Source organism: Lactuca serriola, chromosome 3 (genome assembly GCF_051521515.1).
Source record: "Lactuca serriola cultivar US96UC23 chromosome 3, Lser_US96UC23_V15, whole genome shotgun sequence".
Taxonomy (NCBI): domain Eukaryota; kingdom Viridiplantae; phylum Streptophyta; class Magnoliopsida; order Asterales; family Asteraceae; genus Lactuca; species Lactuca serriola.
In genome coordinates this window covers 133431601-133452667 of record NC_136410.1, presented here as the reverse complement: position 1 = coordinate 133452667, position 21067 = coordinate 133431601, and the positions used below count along the sequence as shown (strand labels likewise).

Genomic DNA, 21067 nt, shown 5'->3' with positions numbered 1-21067 from the left:
CAATAAAACAACACATGACGTTATGTCTTGTCCTGTCGTGTTATATAAAAATTAATGTGTCTTTTCGTGTCAAGTAAACCACAAAATGACTGTTTGATTTGTCAACCCTAACTATATGAGACCTACTATAACATCAAGACTATTCGTGATAAACATATGTCAAAAAGACATGTCACCTCATAGCAACTCCACTCCATTACGAGAGAGAGAGAGAGAGAGAGAGAGAGAGAGAGAGAGAGAGAGAGAGAGAGAGAGAGATCCCACAGCCAAACATAAGAGGGACTACTTCATGATTTCACATCACTACCACTATAAAAGGAGAGGAGTTCACTCTAACGTAATGGTGTCACATCATCCTCATAAACACAATACCAAATCTCTCTAAAAGAGTGAAAGATATGAGAGGGATGTTTCCCTCATTTTTTGTAGGCCACATCACCATTTCCCTCACCTAAAACCCAAGAAATGGGTGAGAAGCTCTCCTCACTATTTATTATTATTATTATTAAATATATTTCATACATATATTATACTCATTTTGTAGAGAATAAAAAACCATGAATTTTAATATATTTTTTATATTTTTTTAGTAGGTATATAATTTTATAAATATTAAAAAATATTAAAAAAAGAATTTGCCAATAGAATGAGGAGAAAGAGTGTGACACCCCCTCCCCCACCTCTTTTCCGCGGGTTGCTTCCCTCACCCACGGTACAGTGTTCTAGTGGGAGGGAAGCTTCCCGCTCCCCTTAATATTTCTTTTTGTCATTGTCATGTATAACCTTATTAGGTCTCTTAAATTAATGTAATGCTACTTGTCAATCTATTGATTTTTCATTTTAAATTTTAAATTTTAAATTTCTCACTATAATTACGTTAAATTAATAACATTAGAATAAAAAATAAAATAAAATTAATATATATTATAAGGTGATATAATTTTATATATTTATTTGAATCAACGATTATAATTTTATATAACTAAAAAATATCTCTTAATTAATAATTTATTTAAAATAATTAATTAATAATTTTAAATTTTATTATCAAATTTTAATTAATTTTGTAACCGTAATTCAGTTATAAACTAATGATAGTAATATACATACCCAAACAAAAGTAAGAAACAAATTTAAAACTTAAAAAAAACCGAAGAATTAAACTAAAATAAAAAAATCCATTAAATAAATACTTAGAAAATAATTTAATTACCAATATCAAACTTTAACACTAAATTCAAAAATATATAATATGTTTTGTATTTAGAATGAGGATAGCAACACTTCATTTTATTATTTTTAAATTTAAGGTAGTGGTGGCAGCCATATGAGCTGCGACAAGAAGCTCTGATTGAAGATCGGAGAACAATGGAGATCCTCCCCTTTTTTTGAACCACCCACTTCTTTGATTAATCATAAATCACTTCTCATCTTTTCGCGTCTCCTATTTGATACAGTAAGTGTAAGATCTTCTCATTCATATGAATTTCAGTAACTATACTATTAGATTTGATCTATAGATTTGATTCTATTTATTTCTTTCGCGAACTTATACAGATTCAAATTTGATGCTGTGTGTACTGTTTCACGCTGTAAACCAATGCGATGATTCAGGTAAAAAATCACTCACTGATTTTCAATTTTTCCCTGAGGCGTAATCTCATCGAAGCCCAATCGACGAAGGTAGGGTTCGTGAACTTCCCGGCAACGTCGCTAAATTGCCGTCGGAACTTAACGTCAACGTCGACGAACTTGTCGCATATCAAAGCAAAGGAGACTCCTCGAATGTCTTCGTTAAAATCCGGTATTGAAGTCAAATCGAATGAAAGTGGCATCATCAACAATTCGGATGATTCGAATGGTACTAAATTGTAACAGATGCGAATTATAAAGTTGTTTATCTCGAATATTCTGTAACTAATTCATGAAAAGTAGGTTCGATTCGTCATGAAATCTCAACAAAGGGAAAGAGATCCACGAATATCGTTTGGCATAAATGTTCTGTAGAGAAAATCGACAGACAGGAATTGCTTCAGCAGAAAGGTTGCGTCATTTGGATTACTGGACTCAGTGGTTCAGGTTAGTACTTTTGTTACATAACAATTAACAAAACCTTCATCTTTTCAAGCTTTCTGATCTAATTACAGAGAGTAATCAAGTCCTTTTCAGATCTGAAAATGTTTTCTAGATCGTATTTCATTTTCAACTTAGTTTATGAACACGAATTCAGGAAAAAGCACCTTGGCTTGTGCATTAACACGAGCTTTGCATTCACAAGGGAAGCTGACATACGTCCTTGATGGTGATAATGTCAGGCATGGTCTTAATCGTGATCTTACTTTCAAACCCGAAGATCGCGCCGAGAATATTCGAAGAATCGGTGGGTTTTCAATTCCTTCACATCTCTTCATCTTAATCAAACCTCTTCTATTCTTCTTATCCTCTAATTACATTACATCGTGATTCATGGATCGGATTATTAGGAGAAGTTGCAAAACTGTTCTCTGATGCTGGAATCATCTGCATAGCGAGTGTCATATCTCCCTACAGGAAAGATCGTGATGCTATTCGATCAATACTCCCAGATGGCGATTTCATTGAGGTTGCTTCTACTTCTATTCTATCATTCTATGATTCTATCAATTCTATGATTCGATCATCTATACCTATAAATTTCACCTTTTTCTTTTCTTCTAATGATTCATTTTGTGTTTTCAAATAGGTTTTCATGGATATGCCTTTAAGGGTTTGTGAGGCTAGAGATCCAAAGGGTTTATACAAGCTTGCAAGAGCTGGAAAGATTAAAGGTAATTTTTATTTTTTTTACAATGAATTACAAAAATATTATATTTTTATTAAATTCAATTTGATGTGTTAGGGTTTACTGGGGTTGATGATCCATATGAGCCACCATTAAATTCAGAGGTATGTTAAGTGTTAACAAATTAATTTTTCTTTTTTTTTAAAATAAAATATGTAAAAAAAATTGTACATTTGTTCTTTCCATAATTATTAAATATTGAAATTGCAGATAGTGTTGGAATATGAAGGAGATGTGTGTCCTTCACCTGAGGTTATGGCTGATAAAGTGATTTGTTATCTAGATGCAAAAGGGTATTTGAAGGCATAATAATAATAATAATATTTGAAATTATATTTATGAATAAATTAAGTCATTTACAGGAAATTACTCGTTTCCTGGTTCTTTTTTCTTTTTTCTTTTTAATTAATTGGTTAATTGTTACAATATATGATATATGTTGGTTTAGGGAATTTGGTGAATTTAGGGTTTTTATGTGAATGATTGTTGTGTATTTATACTTTATAGTGATTGAGATAGAAATGAATAGGTGAAAATATGGATTAGGGTTTGGTAATGTTATAAGTTATATGTATATTATGATAATTGAGAATTTATATTGATTGAAGAATAATATGATTTTATGTTTTTATGTATATATTTATATGCCAATGGCCTTCCCTCATTATGGATTCTATGTGTTATTGTTAAACCTAGACATAAGGGTATATATGTAATTTACTTGTTGTTAACCGTGTAGAGGGTGTTTGGGATTTTGATTTTGAAGTTAAAAATAAATTTTATCCAAAATGATTTATTGACTTATGAAAGTGGGAAAAAGAGGTTTTAAAAAAGTGTTTGGATTAGCTTTATAGTAGCAAAAGTCAATAAGATAAAAAGTGTTGGAACTTTTATCTATTTTGTAAACCTAATATGTCATATTGTTTCAAGAAGTTAGAAATTATTATGATTTCTTGAAATTTCTTTTTTAAATTCTAAACAAAAAGTTGTTTTAAAAGGTTTTTCTCTATATCTAAACATAGTTTTAACTTATTGTCTTTTCAAGAAGTCAATCATTGATGAAAAAAATACAAATCCAATATCTAATTAGATGATTATGGATCAAATCATATGATACTAGAATTCCAAACATAGATTGGAGTTGGAGTTTGTTGTCTTTTGATTTTGATATGCATATTCAACAAGAACCAGAATTACCCTACAAAAGCAACTTTTCTCCTTGTTCCAATAACAATATAATGTTTCTTTTAAATTTAAATCTTGAAAACCACAAAGAACAAACATCAACATAAAAACTATGAGCCAAAACACAAATCTGTCAAATATAAAGCTTTTAACTTTCTATGATTAATAAAAAAAAAGTTAGGTTTTTTAAGGATTTTTTTTTTGTCAATTATCGGTAAACTTGCTAAAACAAAAAGAATATGAAAAAAATATGAAGTTTTTTCTGAAAAAAAAAGTTAAGAGTTTTAAACAATAAATTGGAACATGTAAAAACATTGTTGTCTTTCTATTGGCGTTTTTCTAATAACCCAATAAGAAATATTCAAAAATAAAATTGGAACTTAAACCTTAAAGTTATACAAAGAAAAAAAAAAACTACTTAATAATCTTATCCTTCAAACACCACTATGCTCATTGACATTTGCACTACAACAAAAATTCTTTCAAAAATGTCACATTGTAATCAATTTCAATGTACATACAAAAATGATGCAAATTAAAATTTAAAAAAAAAAAATGTTTACTTGGATCTCATTTCTCTAGCAATAGCAGGCAACCATCTTTCCCCTCTAATCTTTTTCAGGTCTGCAACTCTCTCTTCTTCTCTTCTCGCTTTTGCTTTTGAAGCTGCATCCATGGCTTCAAGCTTCGCTAAACGCTTTTCTCTACCTTCTTTCGCTGACACCAGTATATCATCTCCTTCAACAACAACCGATTTTATTTGCTTTCTAAACTGCAAAAACCCAGATTGTTAGTTTTAACATAAACAATGATTAATGCAACAAAAACTCAAGTAGTCATACCTTTCTTGATTTCTCATCAATCTCTACATTAGGGATGATTCTTGGTCGCTTTAATGGCCCTTGAAGTTCTTCTGATGAACAGATGTATAAAGTTAACAAAACCAGAAGAACATGTGTGTATTCATTCAATCGATTTATTTACCAGTTTGATCGAATAATATTCCTACTGGAGCATCTCGAAACAATCTAACACCTCCTCCGTTTACATCAGAATGGTTTTCTGCAACTTTCGTTGGCTGATGTTTCACTACTTCTATCGTCTTTTCCAATATGTCATCCAATAGCTTCTGTGCCTGTGGTGTTAGATTCAAAATCGGTGATGAAATCGATGAATGAAGAACTAACGAGAGATTATTTTGAAACTTTTAGAAACCCTAAGTAGCTAGATCCATGAATCGATTGGTGATGGGGTGTAAATGTTTAAGGAAATTAACAAGGCGATAATGTGATATGTGAATGTTTTAATTGTAATGAATTGATGGTAAATTTTGAATCGGAGGCGTAATTGACGAAGAAATACCTTGATGTGGTAGAGTTTGATGCTCTTAGAGTTGGCTTGATTTTCGCGAGTGGGAGAAGCGGTAGAAGTTGTGGTTGTTCCATTGACAGCGGCGGAGCCGTTGGAAGGAGTGGTTGACGAGACGGAGTTTATGGCGGCTCTCCACTCAGCGTCGCCGTCTTCCTCCCCGCTGCTACTGGAGTCGTTTCTAATGTCACTACCCATTTTGGCTGAGCAAAGGTTTTCGCGTTTAATTAATTGATGTATAGGTTTACAATTTAGGGTGTTTGTGAGTGTTTTTTTTTTTTAACTTTAAAAGTGCTCTTTTTAGATAGAAGTGTTTGTTGGTTTATATTATAGTGTTATTAAATGATTTTTTTTAATATGTTTGGATTAATTTTTATAGTGAAAAAGTCAATAAATCAAAAAATGTTTGATTTTTTTTGAAATTATTTTGGTTAAAAAGCCAAAAAGTAGTTTATGAAACTTATGAAAAAACTATTCAGAAAAGTGTTTTTTGATTCTGCTAAACATTTTTTTTTTTAACTTATTAGATTTTCAAAAAGTCAATAAGTGGTTTTGAAAAACAATCACAAATACTCCCTTATCATTCTATTTTTTTCTAAATGGTTTTGTAACTTAGAGTATCGTGTATGAGACATTATTGCCTGTTATTGTCGACATAGGTAACCCATAACGCCGTGGTAATGGCTGCAATATTGTCTCAACCTCATGTTATGGAATGAGGCGTTATCGTCGCAACAGGTTGAAACACGAGTATTTTCCATTTGAATGGTCAATTGATCGTTAATGAACCAAAGATCTTCTAGCCCAACGATATTAGGTAGTGCCCTTCCTCTTTGAGGTTGAGAGTTCAAGTCTCGTGGTAGATATATGTGAAATTAAATATTAGTTTATGAGTAGATTATATTTTTATATTTGTCGGTTCAAAAAAAGAAAAATTAACCGTTAATGAAGGGTCAAATTGAAAAAAAAAATTACTTGATAAATTTACATATAAATACATAAGTTACACAACGTTTTACCTATACCATTATTTTCTTTCTCACAATATTTACAAAATTCAATTCATTTTTTAACCAAATTATGGAGAAAAACTCCAACATCCACCCACCAAACACAAACCCACAACCAACTGTAACCATTCTGATTGGATTTGCGCAATATGAGAACTACATGAACCTACTCAACTCTCAAACCTCACCACAAATATCATTCCAAGGAAGCTATTTTAATCTCATCTCACCGCAAATGCAATTTCCTACATCGCCCTACATGCAACAAAACCTTGTTGGCCATAACTTAAACTTACAACATAACATTTTTTTTAAACTCCCTTTCACTTTAAGCTCACTATATAGCTTTAAACTTTCAATTTAATATCTTGCTTTATATTATCCTCAATCGTATATGCATTTCATGCTTCTTTCCATAAATAGCTTTCCTTAAAGCTTTCAACAGATATAAACATATAGGCTTTTTGCCAAACAGCTCTCTATAAAGCTCACGATAACAATTCATATATTGGCTCTTGCCAAACTCATCAAATAACCAACTACATGTCTGATGAGCTTACCTAAAGCTCTCAAGTCTCACCGCCCAAATATATACATACAATCCGATAATTTCATTAAGGTGCTGTTTGTTTTTTCGAAACGAAAATTCATGAAGTCTGCGGATCATCTCTGCAATCCTCTGTAGCAGAAGAGGTGGAACAAACTACTGCAACCTATAATAAGAAGCATGTTTGTTTTTTAACATCTGCAGACTGCTGCAGTAAACTGAAATTTAAATAAACTGAAAATAGTTATCAACACCGAAATTTAATAATTCTAGTCTTAAAACATTGAAATAATAATAAAAGGAGCATGTAAAAAAACAGAAATATAAAACTTTTTAAAAAAAAAAAAAAAAAACTTAAAAAAATGTAAAAGACGCTAATAGTTTTATTCTAGAAAAAAACTAATTTTAAAAAGCATTAAAAAAGAAAATAATAAAAAAATTAAAAAAGTATTGCAAACGTTGTCTACAAAGTTCGTAAAAAATTACACACGTTAAAAAAGATGCAACTGAAATTGAAAATATTATTAATAAAACGGTAAAAAAAATTAAAAAAAAAATCAAGTTAAAAAAATCGTGGAAATTATAAAAATAAATTGTATCACATCTGTAAATAAAAATTTAAGAAAATCAAAGTTTTAAAAAAAAAATAAAAAAAAAAGTTATACAAAAATTCTTAAGAAAACACTTAGAAAAAATGAAAGCTGAAGAGATTAGAAGAGGCAAGTCAAGTGCTGCGCCACGCAGCACACGCGCATAGGTTTTGTAGTCTGAAGTCTTCCAAAAAACAAACTGCTACGAGAGGGAAAGTGTTGCGCGTGTGCTGCGCCGCGCAACAATAAGTGGTTTGAAGAGGTTTTTATAGAAAAACAAATAGCACCTAAGTAGTTTGCAATGCCCTTTTTTCCATAACCAATGAAGACAAGGATTTATATTCTTAAAGTTTTAACAGTAAAACCTTTTTTTCACATGATCAAGCATAGTCACACCTAGTGATGTATTCATACTTTTCACATAAAAGTAATTACTTTGCTATGTACCCAAAAGTCCACATGTACTCAAATGGCTAATTAGTGAAGACTAACTATTGTCGCGACCTAAAGTCTTGTGTGTCTTGTGTTGCTTTCCACTTATCACCTTGTCCAAACCTATTCAAACAGTTACTAAGATCCTTAGAACTTGTACAAACTTATCATCACTTCTACCACAATGGTCATTTATTTAACCATTAATCGAGCCCGGTAACCATTTGTTGCCAAACTCACCAAGTCCCATACTACAACAACTACATTGTTTAACCCCGTACACCGTCAGTCTGATTACTCACTTTAAATCGCTATGTAGATTATGGTTTATAATCCTCATTAACCAACTAAGAATTCCACCAGGAATTCATTCCTCCAACGTATCCTTCACGTTCATAATAACACCATATTACAGACTCTACAAACCAACTTGGGTTCTAACAACCTTATCATAACGACGTTACATAATTATATCTACATAATAACGAGACAAGAGGATAACTTATCTCGCTCCGTAATCGATACATTGTATACCGGCATCAATATGTACTCCCATAAATTACATGTCGCCGCTTAAATGCTTGGAGTTCTTGTCAGAAAAAGGTGCAACAAAAGAACACATCAAGCTATTTATACTAAGGCTAAATCATGTGCCGACACGTCGCATCGGGAAGGTGGACGCGTCGCATCCACGTGTCTAGCCTAAAGACCGCTTCGTGTCTCGCCACATGTCAGGCTGCTTGCTACACGTGTCCTACCACCCAGACTAGAAGACACACCACACCATTAGGTACACACATCATGCCTTCGTGTTTGACTTTCTCAAAATGGCATTGTACTTTATAGTTCTCCATTATTGCATTCATACACACTATTTTGCTTAATTTTTCAATTAGAAAGTAATGATTTTCAGGTCGTTACATGGGGCAAGCTCCATTTTAGTAATTATTATCATTAAAAAAGAATTAAACAAAACCATTTCAATTAATATTAAAAAAATTAAAACAAAATACAAAAAAAGTTGAACAAAACTAGAAAAGGTATAATAATCATTTTTTATTCACCCCTAAACTATATGAATGATTTATAACTTACTATTTGTTTTCTACTTATAAATAACAAATACAATATGTTCTAATAATTTGTTTCATTCATTCATTCGATCCAACCAACCATCACAATTACAACAAAGCATAATGATCAAATCTTTTATCTAGCTTAGATCATTATGATCTATTAGATCATTATGTATTCCTTTATTTCTCTTATGACATTCCATTCCATGATTCCAAATAAACCATATTATCTCAAATTTCCTGTGTAATAAAATTTTAATTAATCAAATCTTTTACTTTTCACAATTAGTGGGCCTTAATGTATGGGTTAATACTTAATATCAGAAGCCGGCCCATAACAAACAATATTTTTGCAAATTCTTAAAATTAGCTCTTTCTGTGGTTCAGACTTCAGACCACCACCGCAGAATTAAGCCGGCTCGGCGGGATTATTAGCGACCACCGTATCAGATCCAGGAGCTCCGATTTCCGATATCGTTTCTCCATTGGTGGGGATAAGAAAGAAAGAGAATAGAGGGATCTATTTGCACAAATACACTTATTATTCTCGGCGAACTCTCCTGTAAACCCTAATTTGCTCCAAGTTCAGAAATTTCGAAGAAAGATGGGGAAGAAACAACACAGCAAAGACCGGATGTACCTTACGAAGACGGAGTGGGCCACCGAGTGGGGCGGTGCTAAGTCCAAAGAGCTCCGCACACCTTTTAAACGTCTTCCCTTCTATTGCTGCGCGTACTCACTTTCTTCATCTTTGTCTTTTAATTCAAAGTTTTGAAAATTCTATCTGTGTGTATGCTTCCTCTACATATGCGAGTTGAAGATTGACTACATCACTTTCATGAAATTTGCAGCCTCACATTTACTCCATTCGAGGACGCAGTGTGCACTGAGGATGGCAGCGTTTTCGATATCATGTGAGTGTTTATTATTATTATTATTTCAGTGGTTTAGTAATTGTCTTCGAGGATTTGGGATTCATTTTATTGTTGAAGTGTATAGGAGAATCCCACCATGTATGAATAGTTGGAGGAGCTTCAAAGAGCCATAACTCCAAATGGAACCACATAGGAATATAGGATCACGTCAACTCAAATAGAAGTATAGAGCTTTCTTTAACTTGAAATCATTTGTAGATACAGTTAAAGCTTTATTTCAGTTAGCATATATTCTTTTTTCACCTTCTGTTGGGGCTTTCCCTAAGCCACTGACTTAATTTATACTGAATGAATAACATTCTGGGAATTGAGATTGCTATAAATGTTGAGTTTTAACACTACAAAGACAGCCTAACATAGTTTTTAAGTCTACATTCTCTATTTGTATGTTGTTTGTTCTCTATTTTTCACAAATCTCTAGTTTTTAAACTCAATTATGAAATTTGGTGATGTAGGCACATAGTCCCCTACATAAGGAAATATGGAAAGCATCCTGTTTCTGGAATTCCTCTCAAACAAGAAGATCTCATCCCACTAACATTTCATAAAAACTCTGAAGGTATAATATAAGTCCATCTTCTCCATTATACATGTTCTTTCATTTTTTCCGTAGCCCTTTATAACATTCTTGATATTTCTCAACTTTTTAAAAAAACTCTTTTTTCTAATTTTGTAGGAGAGTATCATTGCCCTGTATTAAACAAGGTTTTCACAGAGTTCACACATATTGTTGCCATAAAGACAACCGGAAATGTCTTCTCCTATGAGGTTCTTTTTTCTTCCTATTTAATCATTAATAATATATATTTCTTTATAAATTCCTTTTCCTTCAAATATAAATACATCCATTTTTATATTCTCCATAGGCAATCAAAGAATTAAACCTCAAAACCAAAAACTGGAAAGAGCTTCTAACCGATGAACCCTTCACAAGGCAAGACATCATCACAATTCAGGTAACATAACATGAATTTTAATTTCATACATAAAGGGCAAATTCGTAATTTCATACGTATCTTTGTAGAATCCAAACACACTCGACAACAAAGCTCTGGTGGATTTCGACCATGTCAAAAAAAGCTTAAAACTTGACGATGAAGGTATTTAATTAATCATTTTCCCTTTTTAATCCTTAATTTTTAATTTTTAATATGCAAATCTTGATTCTTGAAATTACCTGTTAGAAATCAAGAAAATGGAATCAGATCCAAGCTACAACATAAATGTAAGAGGTGACATAAAGCAAATGCTAAAGGAGTTAAAAACAGAAAAGGGTCGTGAACTTGCACTACATGGTGGTGGTGGAGACAAGGCACAGAACGAAAGAGCCGCCGCCCTCACCGCCATTTTAGCCGCCAGAGAACGCATTAAAAATAACGAAGTCAAAAAAAGTCAACCAGGTTTCAGTGTTGTTGATGCTGCATCTGCTTCTGTTCATGGAAGAAGTGCTGCTGCTGCTAAAGATTCTTCAAGTGACAAAACAGCTGCCAGAATTGCTATGCATATGTCTGGTGATAGAACACCTGTAAATGCCAAAATGGTAACTATTCTTTTTTATGAAATAGCAACCTACTTTTTCCATTGTTCTTTTTTACCCATAATAATAGCATTCTTCCTTTTTTTTTTTGAGTAAATTACTGAAATTGTCCCTATGGTTTGATCAAAATTGCACGTTTGGTCCCTAAATTTTTTTGTGCACTCGGATCGTCCCTGTGGTTTGATTTTGTTGCATTTTTCGTCCCTTACATAAATTTAGGGACCAAACGTGCAATTTTGATCAAACCATGGGGACGAAAAACGCAACAAAATCAAACCATAGGGACGATCCGAGTGCAAAAAAAAGTTAGGGACCAAACGTGTAATTTTGACCAAACCATAGGGATGATTTCAGTAATTTACTCTTTTTTTTTTTAATTGATAATAGCTTTTATTAGTAAAGAAATGTAAGTATGTTGTTATTGAGTGTAAAGAAAATGTAAGTAACATTTATAAATCTTTTAACTCTAAGAAAATATAAGCATGTTGATATTATGGGTAAATAAATTTAAATGTAAGTATATCTCGACTATGGGTAAAAAAAACCCTCAAGGGTTAATCTCATAAAAGACCCTTAACTTTGAAAAAAACCCTCAACTTTCAAAATGTTTCCGAAAAACCCTGTTTTTTTAGTTTTTCCCTAAAAAACCCTCACATTTTACAAGTTTTTTCTTAAAAAACCCTCACATTTTACAAGTTTTTTCCCAAAGGGTTAATCTCATAAAAGATCTTATATTTTGTGTTTTTTTCCGGATTAAACCTCATCTTTATATTTTTTTCATGAAAAAGACATTATATTTTTTCCAAAAAAACCCTCAACTTTGTCTTTTTTTTTTCTTGGGGATAAAACCATCAACCTTCTAAATATTTCCAAATAAATCCTCAACTTTTTTAATTTTCCCTGAAAAAACCCTCACATTTTACAACTTTTATAGAGAAAAATGACTAAAAACGCCAGATCGGAAAAAATGAAAAAAATCCAAGGTCTTTTTCACGAGAAAAGTAAATTTGAGGTTTAATCCGAAAAAACACAAAATATAAGGTCTTTTATAATATCAACCCTTTCAAAAAAAAAGACTAAAAGTGCTTAATAAAAAAGATGAAAAAAAAACTTGAGGTTTAATCCGAAAAAAACACAAAATATAAGGGTCTTTTACGAGATTAACCATTCTTCACTCGTAACACCTATTATAAACAAAAACTAAAGTACATCGCTACTCTTACTAAAGAAAAATAAACCACCTTATCCATATTCATAAATAAGCTCCAATTTTCACTTTCTAAAAATCACATAAAAAGATGTATGAATTTACAATTTAGTAAGTTACCATTTTAGGTAAAGAGCCGTTACACAAGTGGGGCCACATCAAGATCCTTCACTTCCACATCATACGACCCAATCACAAAGAACGAATTCGAATACATAAAAGTTGAAAAAAATCCAACCAAAAAAGGTTACGTTCAACTACACACAACACATGGTGATTTAAACATCGAATTACACTGTGACATAGCTCCAAGAGCATGCGAAAACTTCATCACTCTTTGTGAACGAGGCTACTACAATGGTGTTGCCTTTCACAGAAACATAAGGTATTTTCCCTTTTCCCTTTTTCCTTTTTTCTTTTTCAATTTATTATTATTATTAGGGGAAAATAACACAAATGCCCTACGAACATTCTAGGGTTTACCCGTTGAGTCCCTAAAGTTTTTGTCGGGCTTTATGGGTCCCTAAACAAGGATATGACCTGCTCTTTTAGTCCCTGTCAACCTGTAATAGCCGGTTCAGTGAACTTCTAGACAAAAAAAATCACTTTGTGCCTCTATAAAGCCAAAAAAAAAAAGTTCGGTGAACAATTCGTACAAAAAAACTCTCTTTTTTTTCTAAAGCTGATTCACACTCAATTCATATTGATCCCTGAACTTATGTTTTTTTGGCTTTATAGAGGCACAAAGTGAGTTTTTTTGGTCTAAAAAGTCACTGAACCAGCTATTACAGGTTGACAGGGACTAAAAGAGCAGGTCATATCCTTGTTTAGGGACCCATAAAACCCGACAAAAACTTTAGGGACTCAATGGGTAAACCTTAAAAAGTTCGTAGGGCATTTGTGTCATTTTCCCTTATTATTATTGTTGTTGTAGGAATTTTATGATACAAGGAGGGGATCCGACTGGGAGTGGGAAAGGAGGGGAGTCGATATGGGGAAAGGCGTTTAATGATGAAGTGAATTCGAAATTGCTTCATTCTGGGAGAGGGGTTGTGAGTATGGCGAATAGTGGGGCCCACACGAATGGGTCCCAGTTTTTTATACTTTATAAATCGGCTAATCATTTGAATTTTAAACATACGGTTTTTGGTGGAGTTGTTGGTGGGTTAACTACTTTGTCCGTTATGGAGAAGGTTCCCGTTGATGATGATGATCGACCTCTGGTCAGTTTTTTTTTTTTTTTTTTTTTTTTTTAAAATATATTTATATTTTATTATTATTAATGATTATTGTGTTTGTGATTGTGTAGGAAGATATCAAGATAATTAGCGTATCAGTGTTTGTGAATCCTTACTCAGAACCAGATGAAGAAGAAGAAGAGGAAAAAAAGAAGGAAGAGGAGAAAACTGTTGATGATGAAGAAAATGTTAGTTTCTTTTTTGTTTTATATTATTTTAAAAAATGGTGGTTATATTTATTTTGTATTATTTTTTTTTTAATAAATTTGTTTTTCAGGAAAAGATTGGGTCGTGGTATAGTAATCCTGGAACAGGAGTAGAGGTGGAAGGCGCTGGTGGCGGTGTTGGTAAATATCTGAAAGCCAAGACCGCCACTGACACCGTCACCGCCGCCACCACTGGCGGTGATGGTGGTGGTGGACGGTCGAATGGTGTGGGAAAGAAGAGGAAATTGGGTGTGTCAAGGCAAGATTTTAAAGATTTTTCTGGTTGGTAAAAGGTTTAAAAAATTTATGATAAAAAGTGTGATATTATGAAAGAATAACATAGCATTAGATTTTGTTTATCAAAGAATGTAGTTGTATTTTATGTACAGATTAATGCATTTCATTTTGAAAAACTAGGAAAAAACTTTCCCTATTGTGGGAGGTTTTTAAAAAGAGATTGTTAAATAACGAGCTTTTTTAATCATTGTGTGTTCAACTAATTATAAGTAGACAAGTAATATAAAAAAATGCAATAGAATAATATATAAATATATTTGATGGGGTCATGTAAATAAGTTAATGTTTTGTTAAAAAACCACATGTCACGTAGATCGTAATGCTGCTAAATTTCTCGACTTTGTTTTGTGGGTATTATTTCAACAACATGACACTACAATTGGATGCGATTTCTTTAAATACAAAAAAGTTGAAGAGATTTTTAACTGATATTTAAAACAGGGTTTTTAGTTGAACTGATCTAGTAACTGATTTCTAGCTCAACCGGTTTGACTAGCAATCTACATCTAGTAGTAGTGTACTTTGGTTTTTGAGTTATGTATACTCTGGATAAGCTGATCTGTATACTCTGGATAAGCTGATTGATTAAGCTATTCAATTTTATTTGAGAATGAACTATTTTTTTAATGGGCTTGATGCATTGCAACTATTAAAGTTCAATAAATCTGTTTTCTCACATTAGCTCAAATTTTTGAAGAAATCATCCAGTCTAGAATTTAGCATAAACCAGTTGTTGTTGAACTGTTTTCATCCCTGGTTATCGATTCGATCGGGTCAAATGGCCAGTTCGATCGGGCTTTTAAAGCATTGCTTTTAACTAAGTTTTTCAAACCGGTTTCAACAGTTATAATGTAAAACTAATATCAAACCGGTGGTTCAGAAAACGGGTTCAAATTATTTTTTTTGAAACTGGTTTAAGAACTGTTTTTTCTAAAACTGGTTTAAGAGCACCCACATCGGTCTTTCAAAGATCTCTTGCAAATGACATGGAGGTGCCATGTCATTAATATTACCTCTGTTTCTTTCAACTGCTGCAAGATGAGTTGTAACGCTACATATGTTTTATACTGCTTTTCTCTACAATAGTTTAAAAAACACTCCATAACATATATATATATATATATATATATATATATATATATATATATATATATATATATATATATATATATATATATGGGTTAGGTTATTTTGTTTTTAATAACTACTGTGTGCCAGAATGCACAGATCTGGACCATCGGATGAAATATAATCAAAGGTCATGATCTGAGGGTCTATGATAGTAGAATATGATAACATGTACCATATAATCACACAAATTTCAACATAAGGGCATTTTAGTCAATTAACCTATATTAAAAAAGGAAATTTTCGGATTTTTAGGGATGATTAATTTCTTTATTTTTTAAAAATCTGAATATTTTAAATTAATTCAAATTAAAAAAATCCGATTTTATTCTGTCAGAATGATAAAATGCCAACCATAAACTAGTAAATATAATTTTCGATTTTATTCTGTCAGAATGGCAGAATGACAACCATAAACTAGTAAATACATTCTGAAAGAATACACAAATCAATTCTTGAACTAATAATATAACAAATAATTACATTGTATGATTGTGATTCATTGAATAATAACAACATTCTGAAAGAAAAAAAATATCAAAATCTAAGAAAAACACTAATCTATTCTGAAAGAATATTATTTTTAAGCAACACTTTATACATTGTAGCATAACACATTCTGGTATAATACACTCTCGTTCTATATGTTTTCTTCCTTCTCCACATCAATGTTAGCCTCTTCAAAACCTAAATCCACAAAGAAAAGATAATCAGTTCTCAAAAATTAAACAATTCAATGCATTATAATAGAATACAACAATAAATATTCTTACATAATAAATTATTCTTGCAGAATGATTTTGAATATTCTTAAAGAATTTGTAACATATTCTATCGGAAATGATATGATAGAAAATGATAACATATTCTACCAGAATGTTTTTTAATTTTCCTATCTAATAATGGTTTTTTACTTTCCCTATCTTGACAAATAAGAAGATTGAAATCAAATTGTCACCAGAATAATAAACATTCTTAGAGTTTTGACAGAATACATACTACATGAATTCTCTTTCAGGCATTTCCACAAACACCTTTTGTGCACACATATATAAATAATAGAGAATCAAAAGCTTAATGTATAAAAAAACAAATATCCTCATTGTTCTTCTGATGCGAATTTAAGGGAGTGTACAACTCAGCAAAACTTAGCATCCATTAAAATAGGTTGCTTCATCAATTAGGGATTAAGAAAAAAAGGTTAAAGTATAATCGTTGGTACCTGTATCGGATATCTCACTTGAGTAGATCCAAATGAAAATAGCTCAGGCATGGGATGTATGCTTCCGTCTCGGAGCACCGTCTCTACAGCTGATTCACAGACGTCCGGTTTCCTGTCCACAACAATCCGACTGCTCTGTTCACTAGATTCACCGTCCGGCTAAAGGCTTCAAACAGTAAAGACTGAAATAAACCTGAACGTACACAATTAAACAGATAAACAATCAAGTCGTATTATATATCAAAATATTAATCAACCAAAACCTCAAACAGTATGACCTGTAAGAAGGTATGAGATAAATAGACAGATTGAAGATGTTGTGATGATATTTACCAGGTCATTGGTGCTCAGGGACGGAGGAAAGCGAAGAATTCTGCAGCCATTGCAACAACACCTTGAGTCTGTTTGTGTGCTAATTGTTGGAAGCGATGCTGAATAGGAATGGGGTTTGGAGTTGTGTTTATATATGTCGAACTAAGGAGAGGATAAGGGTTTATGGGTCTGTGAAGAGAGAACGATGATTTTTAGAAAATTAGGAGGAATCGTTGGTGGTGTTATATGAAACTGATAACCTAAATTAGTGGGATATTAATTAATTTTGTTTTCTTTTACCATAAATAATTATAGTGTATATTACTCTTATACCCTTTTATTATTTATTAATGATTTAATTATTTCTTGAATTCTCATTGGTGCATTTAGGCACACAATACTTGTTAAAAACATTTGAACCTAGCACATCAATACAATAAAAATTATCTTTTTAAAGTGGACCCCATTGACCAATCAAAAACTAATATATATATATATATATATATATATATATATATATATATATATATATATATATATATATATATATATATATATATATATATATTAGTTTTTGATTGGTCAATGGGGTCCACTTTAAAAAGATAATTTTTATTGTACTGATGTGAGTGATAATCGCAAAGCTGACGTAGCGTAGTTGAAAGATTAGTGACATTGCACTGATGCGGATGATCTAAGAATTAAGATAAGATTTAAAAGCTAAATTTAGAACTGGCCCTGGTTAGATAGGCTCCACATATATTTGGACAATTGTGTATCACTATTTATGGCTTCGATCCGAAATTCAACTGAATATAAAATGACCCTCTCGAGTCTTGACCTTTATTAGAACTTAGATAACAATTCAAGATTAATTTATTTGAAAATATATGATAAAGAATGCCGACTTCAAAACCTTTTTTGATCAATAATTTGGTGGTTAGATGTAGAAAAAACCCACCCTACCGAATTTGAATTTCGAACGTGAAACCACTTTATGCCTTGTCGTTGGCCTTCTAGTAGATTAGATTATTGAATGATGACTAAATTGTCTTTTAGGTGATGGAGTATTTAATTTGATTATAGGTTTGAAACTATCAAGTTTAGAGATGTATATTTTTTAAAATGTAAATTAACCGAATTCCGTTTGTTTTACATGCAATTGACTCTTGTAAGACACATCCAAGTTTTAGGTAGTGTTTAGTATGTAGTCATTAAAAGAGAAACAAAACGAAGAGTTGTACCAGAATTCATAAGTGTCTAAATCACACTAGTCTCAAAACCCACCCAATACATATGGATATACATGATTATGATTTAAAAGTCAAAAGTGTCTTAGTAACATTATTTGAAAATTTAAAAGACACCCATCTTTTAAAGATCCTTCTTAAATCACGATATAACATGAATACAACACATTATGAATATAATAGTTAATCATTATGTATGTATATTTCACACAAGGAAATTCAAAGTACATTCGCATTTTAGAGGACATGTGTTCTTACGGTAAGGTATCCACCTCAAGTGTAAAAACTAATCCTCCAACTAGTTCCTTCAAAGAATGACCAATGATCAAGTACACAGGTATTATCAAGTAAAGTTACCAATTCTAATAAACCTTTATTGAATAAATAATTATTTCTTAGCTATAAGTAAGATCATTTATCTTCTGGATAGTCTTATGGCGTTCATATAGAAACATTAGAATTAGAAGTGATCGAATAACCAACATACTTATATATTATTGGGGGGGGGGGGGGGGGGGGGGGGGGAGGGGTGTTTGGGAGTGTTTTTTGAACTCTAAAAATGCTTTTAGATAAAAGTGCTTATTGGCTTATAGTGGTGATAAAACGAGTTTTTTAAAAAGTGTTTGGATTAAGCATTTATGGTGAAAAAGTCAATAAATTAAAAAAATATTTGGCTTAAAAAGTGCTTTTTGAAGTTATTTTGGTTAAAAATTAATAAACAGTTTCAAAAAGCCAAGTTTTACATGCTTATTAAAAAGTGTTTTTCAAAACATATGGAAAAACTATTATGAAAAGTGCTTTTGAGTTTGCCAAACATTTTTTTAACTTATTAGCTTTTCAAAAAACGAATAAACCAATAAGCTTTTTTGAAAAGCAATCACAAACACCCCATAGAGTTGCAAATTTTGTGTGGATTGGAAGTTGACTTCACTTATGAGGATTTAAACCATGTGTGACTTCATTGTAAGCTATGCAACTATTATAGGACTAAGTGTTAATGTAAGCCTTATATAAGGTTGATATTGTAAAATAAAAAAATTAGTTGTGAAGTTAGGGTTAATTTGGGGCCAAATGAATGAAAGTAAAAGTTACGGGACCAAACGTGTCTAAATGGAATGATGTGTTTAACCATTGGAATATGATGTTGATTGATGGTTATGCTTTGAGTTATAGTTTGAACTTCTTATTCAAGTTGTTAGTTAAATTTATGAAGATATCACTCCATTTTTCTATTGATTTTAAACTTACAAGCTTGCGAACGAGCTTCAATGGAGTTCTAGCTTTAAATTTGATAAGAATTGGTTTTAATCCATTAAAACTTCAAAATATATATCAATCCTAGTTTAAATATCAATTCTTATTATGATTAATGATATTAAATCTTCATTTGAATTTAATTTCTTACTTGGAAGCTAATGTGACCTTCAATGGGATTAATCAAAGTTTTGAAACTATAAATCATTTGATCTTGTTGGGATGCAAAATTTATCATGGAGGATGACTAAATGAGGTTTGGAAGACCTAATTATACATGTGGGTTTTAGCTTATGAGAGAGAGAGAGGGAGGGAGAGAGAGAGAGCGATAGAGAGTCTTGTATGCACACTTATATATAGTGAGTGTCATATCATTTGTAAAGTGTGCTTGAGAGATGTAATATTTGAGAGTTATGAGTTGAGTTATTTATTTAAACTAGATCCATTTAATATTTTTGTAACTCCTCACTATGATCGATAATATCTTTTAACACCAAAATCACTACGTCGATTGTGTTCTTATTATTTCGCGTGTCAAATCAAGCTTTCATGTCCTAATAGATCTTCAGCTAGCAAATAAATCATTAGTCTAACGATTAATATTAAGATGTTTTTAGTGTTTCAAACAAGTATTTAAATGCTAGATAATAATCACAGGTCATTAGAAGTTGAACTAAAGAATCACTACAAAAAACACAACTTTCTACATGTTCATGCACTCCTTTAATATCTTTAGTCACCATTATCACTTGAATACATGTTAAAATATGTAGTTTAGACATTGGGAATGCCTAGTGTGTAATAGTTAGCATATAACACCCTACACATTTATCCTCCTTTAGTCTTTAAGGTACAAGTGCGATATAATCGCAAGTACCGTACATAAGGTAGCTAGCCTCGCGTACAACTGAGGTATGTCTAGAAAATCATCACTTTGGACAACGTTCCTTCGTATTCCATCTTTATTTCGTCATTTACCATGAATTGTATTGGACACACAAGTCTTTTCCTTATTGGAAGTATGCCCATGGTCACAACAACTTAGTGATATTTCTATAAGATAAGATACTATTTAGGAATAATATGATAAAAGAAAAGCTAGAGGATTGATTTGTTAATTCATAATGAGATGGTGAGTTAATTAGAAACTAAAAGGAATTAAAGGGTTTAAGTGTAAATATCTTTAATTCAATTTGGTAAGTATTTATCCCATAACCTTAGGGATATGTATACCAATTAAAAGGAGGATAAGTGTCTCCTCCTAACTGTAGTTGTTCTAGAACTAAGAACCGATCACCTCTCTCACTCCTCCCCCCTCTTGCTCTCGATTTTCATACTAATCCTATCTAGGGTTCGTTTTTTGTCCACATCAAAGGAAAGAATGACTTTTCTATTTAGATGCATATGTATTCACTTATTGCGTACAACTATACATTTTTAAACAAAAACCCC

The 21067-nt window shown here is 31.7% G+C and overlaps 3 protein-coding genes across 7 annotated transcripts; 2 read left to right on the top strand and 1 right to left on the bottom strand.

Moving 5' to 3' along the window:
* The first annotated feature begins 1291 nt into the window (after positions 1 to 1291).
* LOC145093167 (adenylyl-sulfate kinase 3-like) lies at positions 1292 to 3458 on the top strand. 4 transcript variants are annotated; one of them, XM_079031239.1, is made up of 9 exons: positions 1293 to 1456; positions 1558 to 1614; positions 1688 to 1861; positions 1936 to 2079; positions 2231 to 2380; positions 2484 to 2602; positions 2723 to 2807; positions 2879 to 2925; positions 3032 to 3458. In XM_079031239.1, the coding sequence occupies exons 2-9, from the start codon at positions 1569 to 1571 to the stop codon at positions 3128 to 3130; spliced, it is 864 nt and encodes a 287-aa protein (XP_078887365.1). In that variant the 5' UTR covers positions 1293 to 1456; positions 1558 to 1568; the 3' UTR covers positions 3131 to 3458. The 4 variants fall into 4 exon arrangements, with proteins under 4 accessions (XP_078887363.1, XP_078887364.1, XP_078887365.1 ...); XM_079031240.1 differs by having other exon boundaries at positions 1293 to 1462; XM_079031237.1 differs by having other exon boundaries at positions 1292 to 1456; positions 1558 to 1861.
* A 908-nt stretch (positions 3459 to 4366) lies between these two features.
* Positions 4367 to 5615, bottom strand: LOC145093166 (uncharacterized). 2 transcript variants are annotated; one of them, XM_079031236.1, is made up of 4 exons: positions 5369 to 5615; positions 4991 to 5141; positions 4849 to 4916; positions 4367 to 4778 (listed from the first exon to the last, which is right to left on the bottom strand). In XM_079031236.1, exons 1-4 carry the CDS (start codon positions 5570 to 5572, stop codon positions 4566 to 4568), a joined length of 636 nt encoding a protein of 211 aa, XP_078887362.1. In that variant the 5' UTR covers positions 5573 to 5615; the 3' UTR covers positions 4367 to 4565. The 2 variants fall into 2 exon arrangements, with proteins under 2 accessions (XP_078887362.1, XP_078887361.1); XM_079031235.1 differs by having other exon boundaries at positions 4849 to 4919; positions 5369 to 5612.
* Positions 5616 to 9396: 3781 nt separating this feature from the next.
* PUB49 (plant U-box 49) lies at positions 9397 to 14636 on the top strand. The gene is made up of 11 exons (XM_079031234.1): positions 9397 to 9761; positions 9881 to 9943; positions 10420 to 10523; positions 10641 to 10732; positions 10831 to 10920; positions 10989 to 11064; positions 11149 to 11504; positions 12837 to 13093; positions 13643 to 13931; positions 14018 to 14134; positions 14224 to 14636. Exons 1-11 carry the CDS (start codon positions 9634 to 9636, stop codon positions 14440 to 14442), a joined length of 1791 nt encoding a protein of 596 aa, XP_078887360.1. The 5' UTR covers positions 9397 to 9633; the 3' UTR covers positions 14443 to 14636.
* Positions 14637 to 21067: the final 6431 nt, after the last annotated feature.

Coding starts and splice junctions, on each gene's coding strand:
- LOC145093167 (XM_079031237.1), top strand. CDS start 1,606: ATGATTCAGGTAAAAAATCACTCACTGATTTTCAATTTTTCCCTGAGG. Junction 2,381..2,483: donor CGAGAATATTCGAAGAATCG/GTGGGTTTTCAA, acceptor TCGGATTATTAG/GAGAAGTTGCAAAACTGTTC. Junction 2,926..3,031: donor AGCCACCATTAAATTCAGAG/GTATGTTAAGTG, acceptor TTGAAATTGCAG/ATAGTGTTGGAATATGAAGG.
- LOC145093166 (XM_079031235.1), bottom strand. CDS start 5,572: ATGGGTAGTGACATTAGAAACGACTCCAGTAGCAGCGGGGAGGAAGAC. Junction 4,920..4,990: donor AATATTATTCGATCAAACTG/GTAAATAAATCG, acceptor TCTGTTCATCAG/AAGAACTTCAAGGGCCATTA. Junction 4,779..4,848: donor TTGATGAGAAATCAAGAAAG/GTATGACTACTT, acceptor GGGTTTTTGCAG/TTTAGAAAGCAAATAAAATC.
- PUB49 (XM_079031234.1), top strand. CDS start 9,634: ATGGGGAAGAAACAACACAGCAAAGACCGGATGTACCTTACGAAGACG. Junction 10,733..10,830: donor GAAATGTCTTCTCCTATGAG/GTTCTTTTTTCT, acceptor TATTCTCCATAG/GCAATCAAAGAATTAAACCT. Junction 13,932..14,017: donor ATGATGATGATCGACCTCTG/GTCAGTTTTTTT, acceptor GTGATTGTGTAG/GAAGATATCAAGATAATTAG.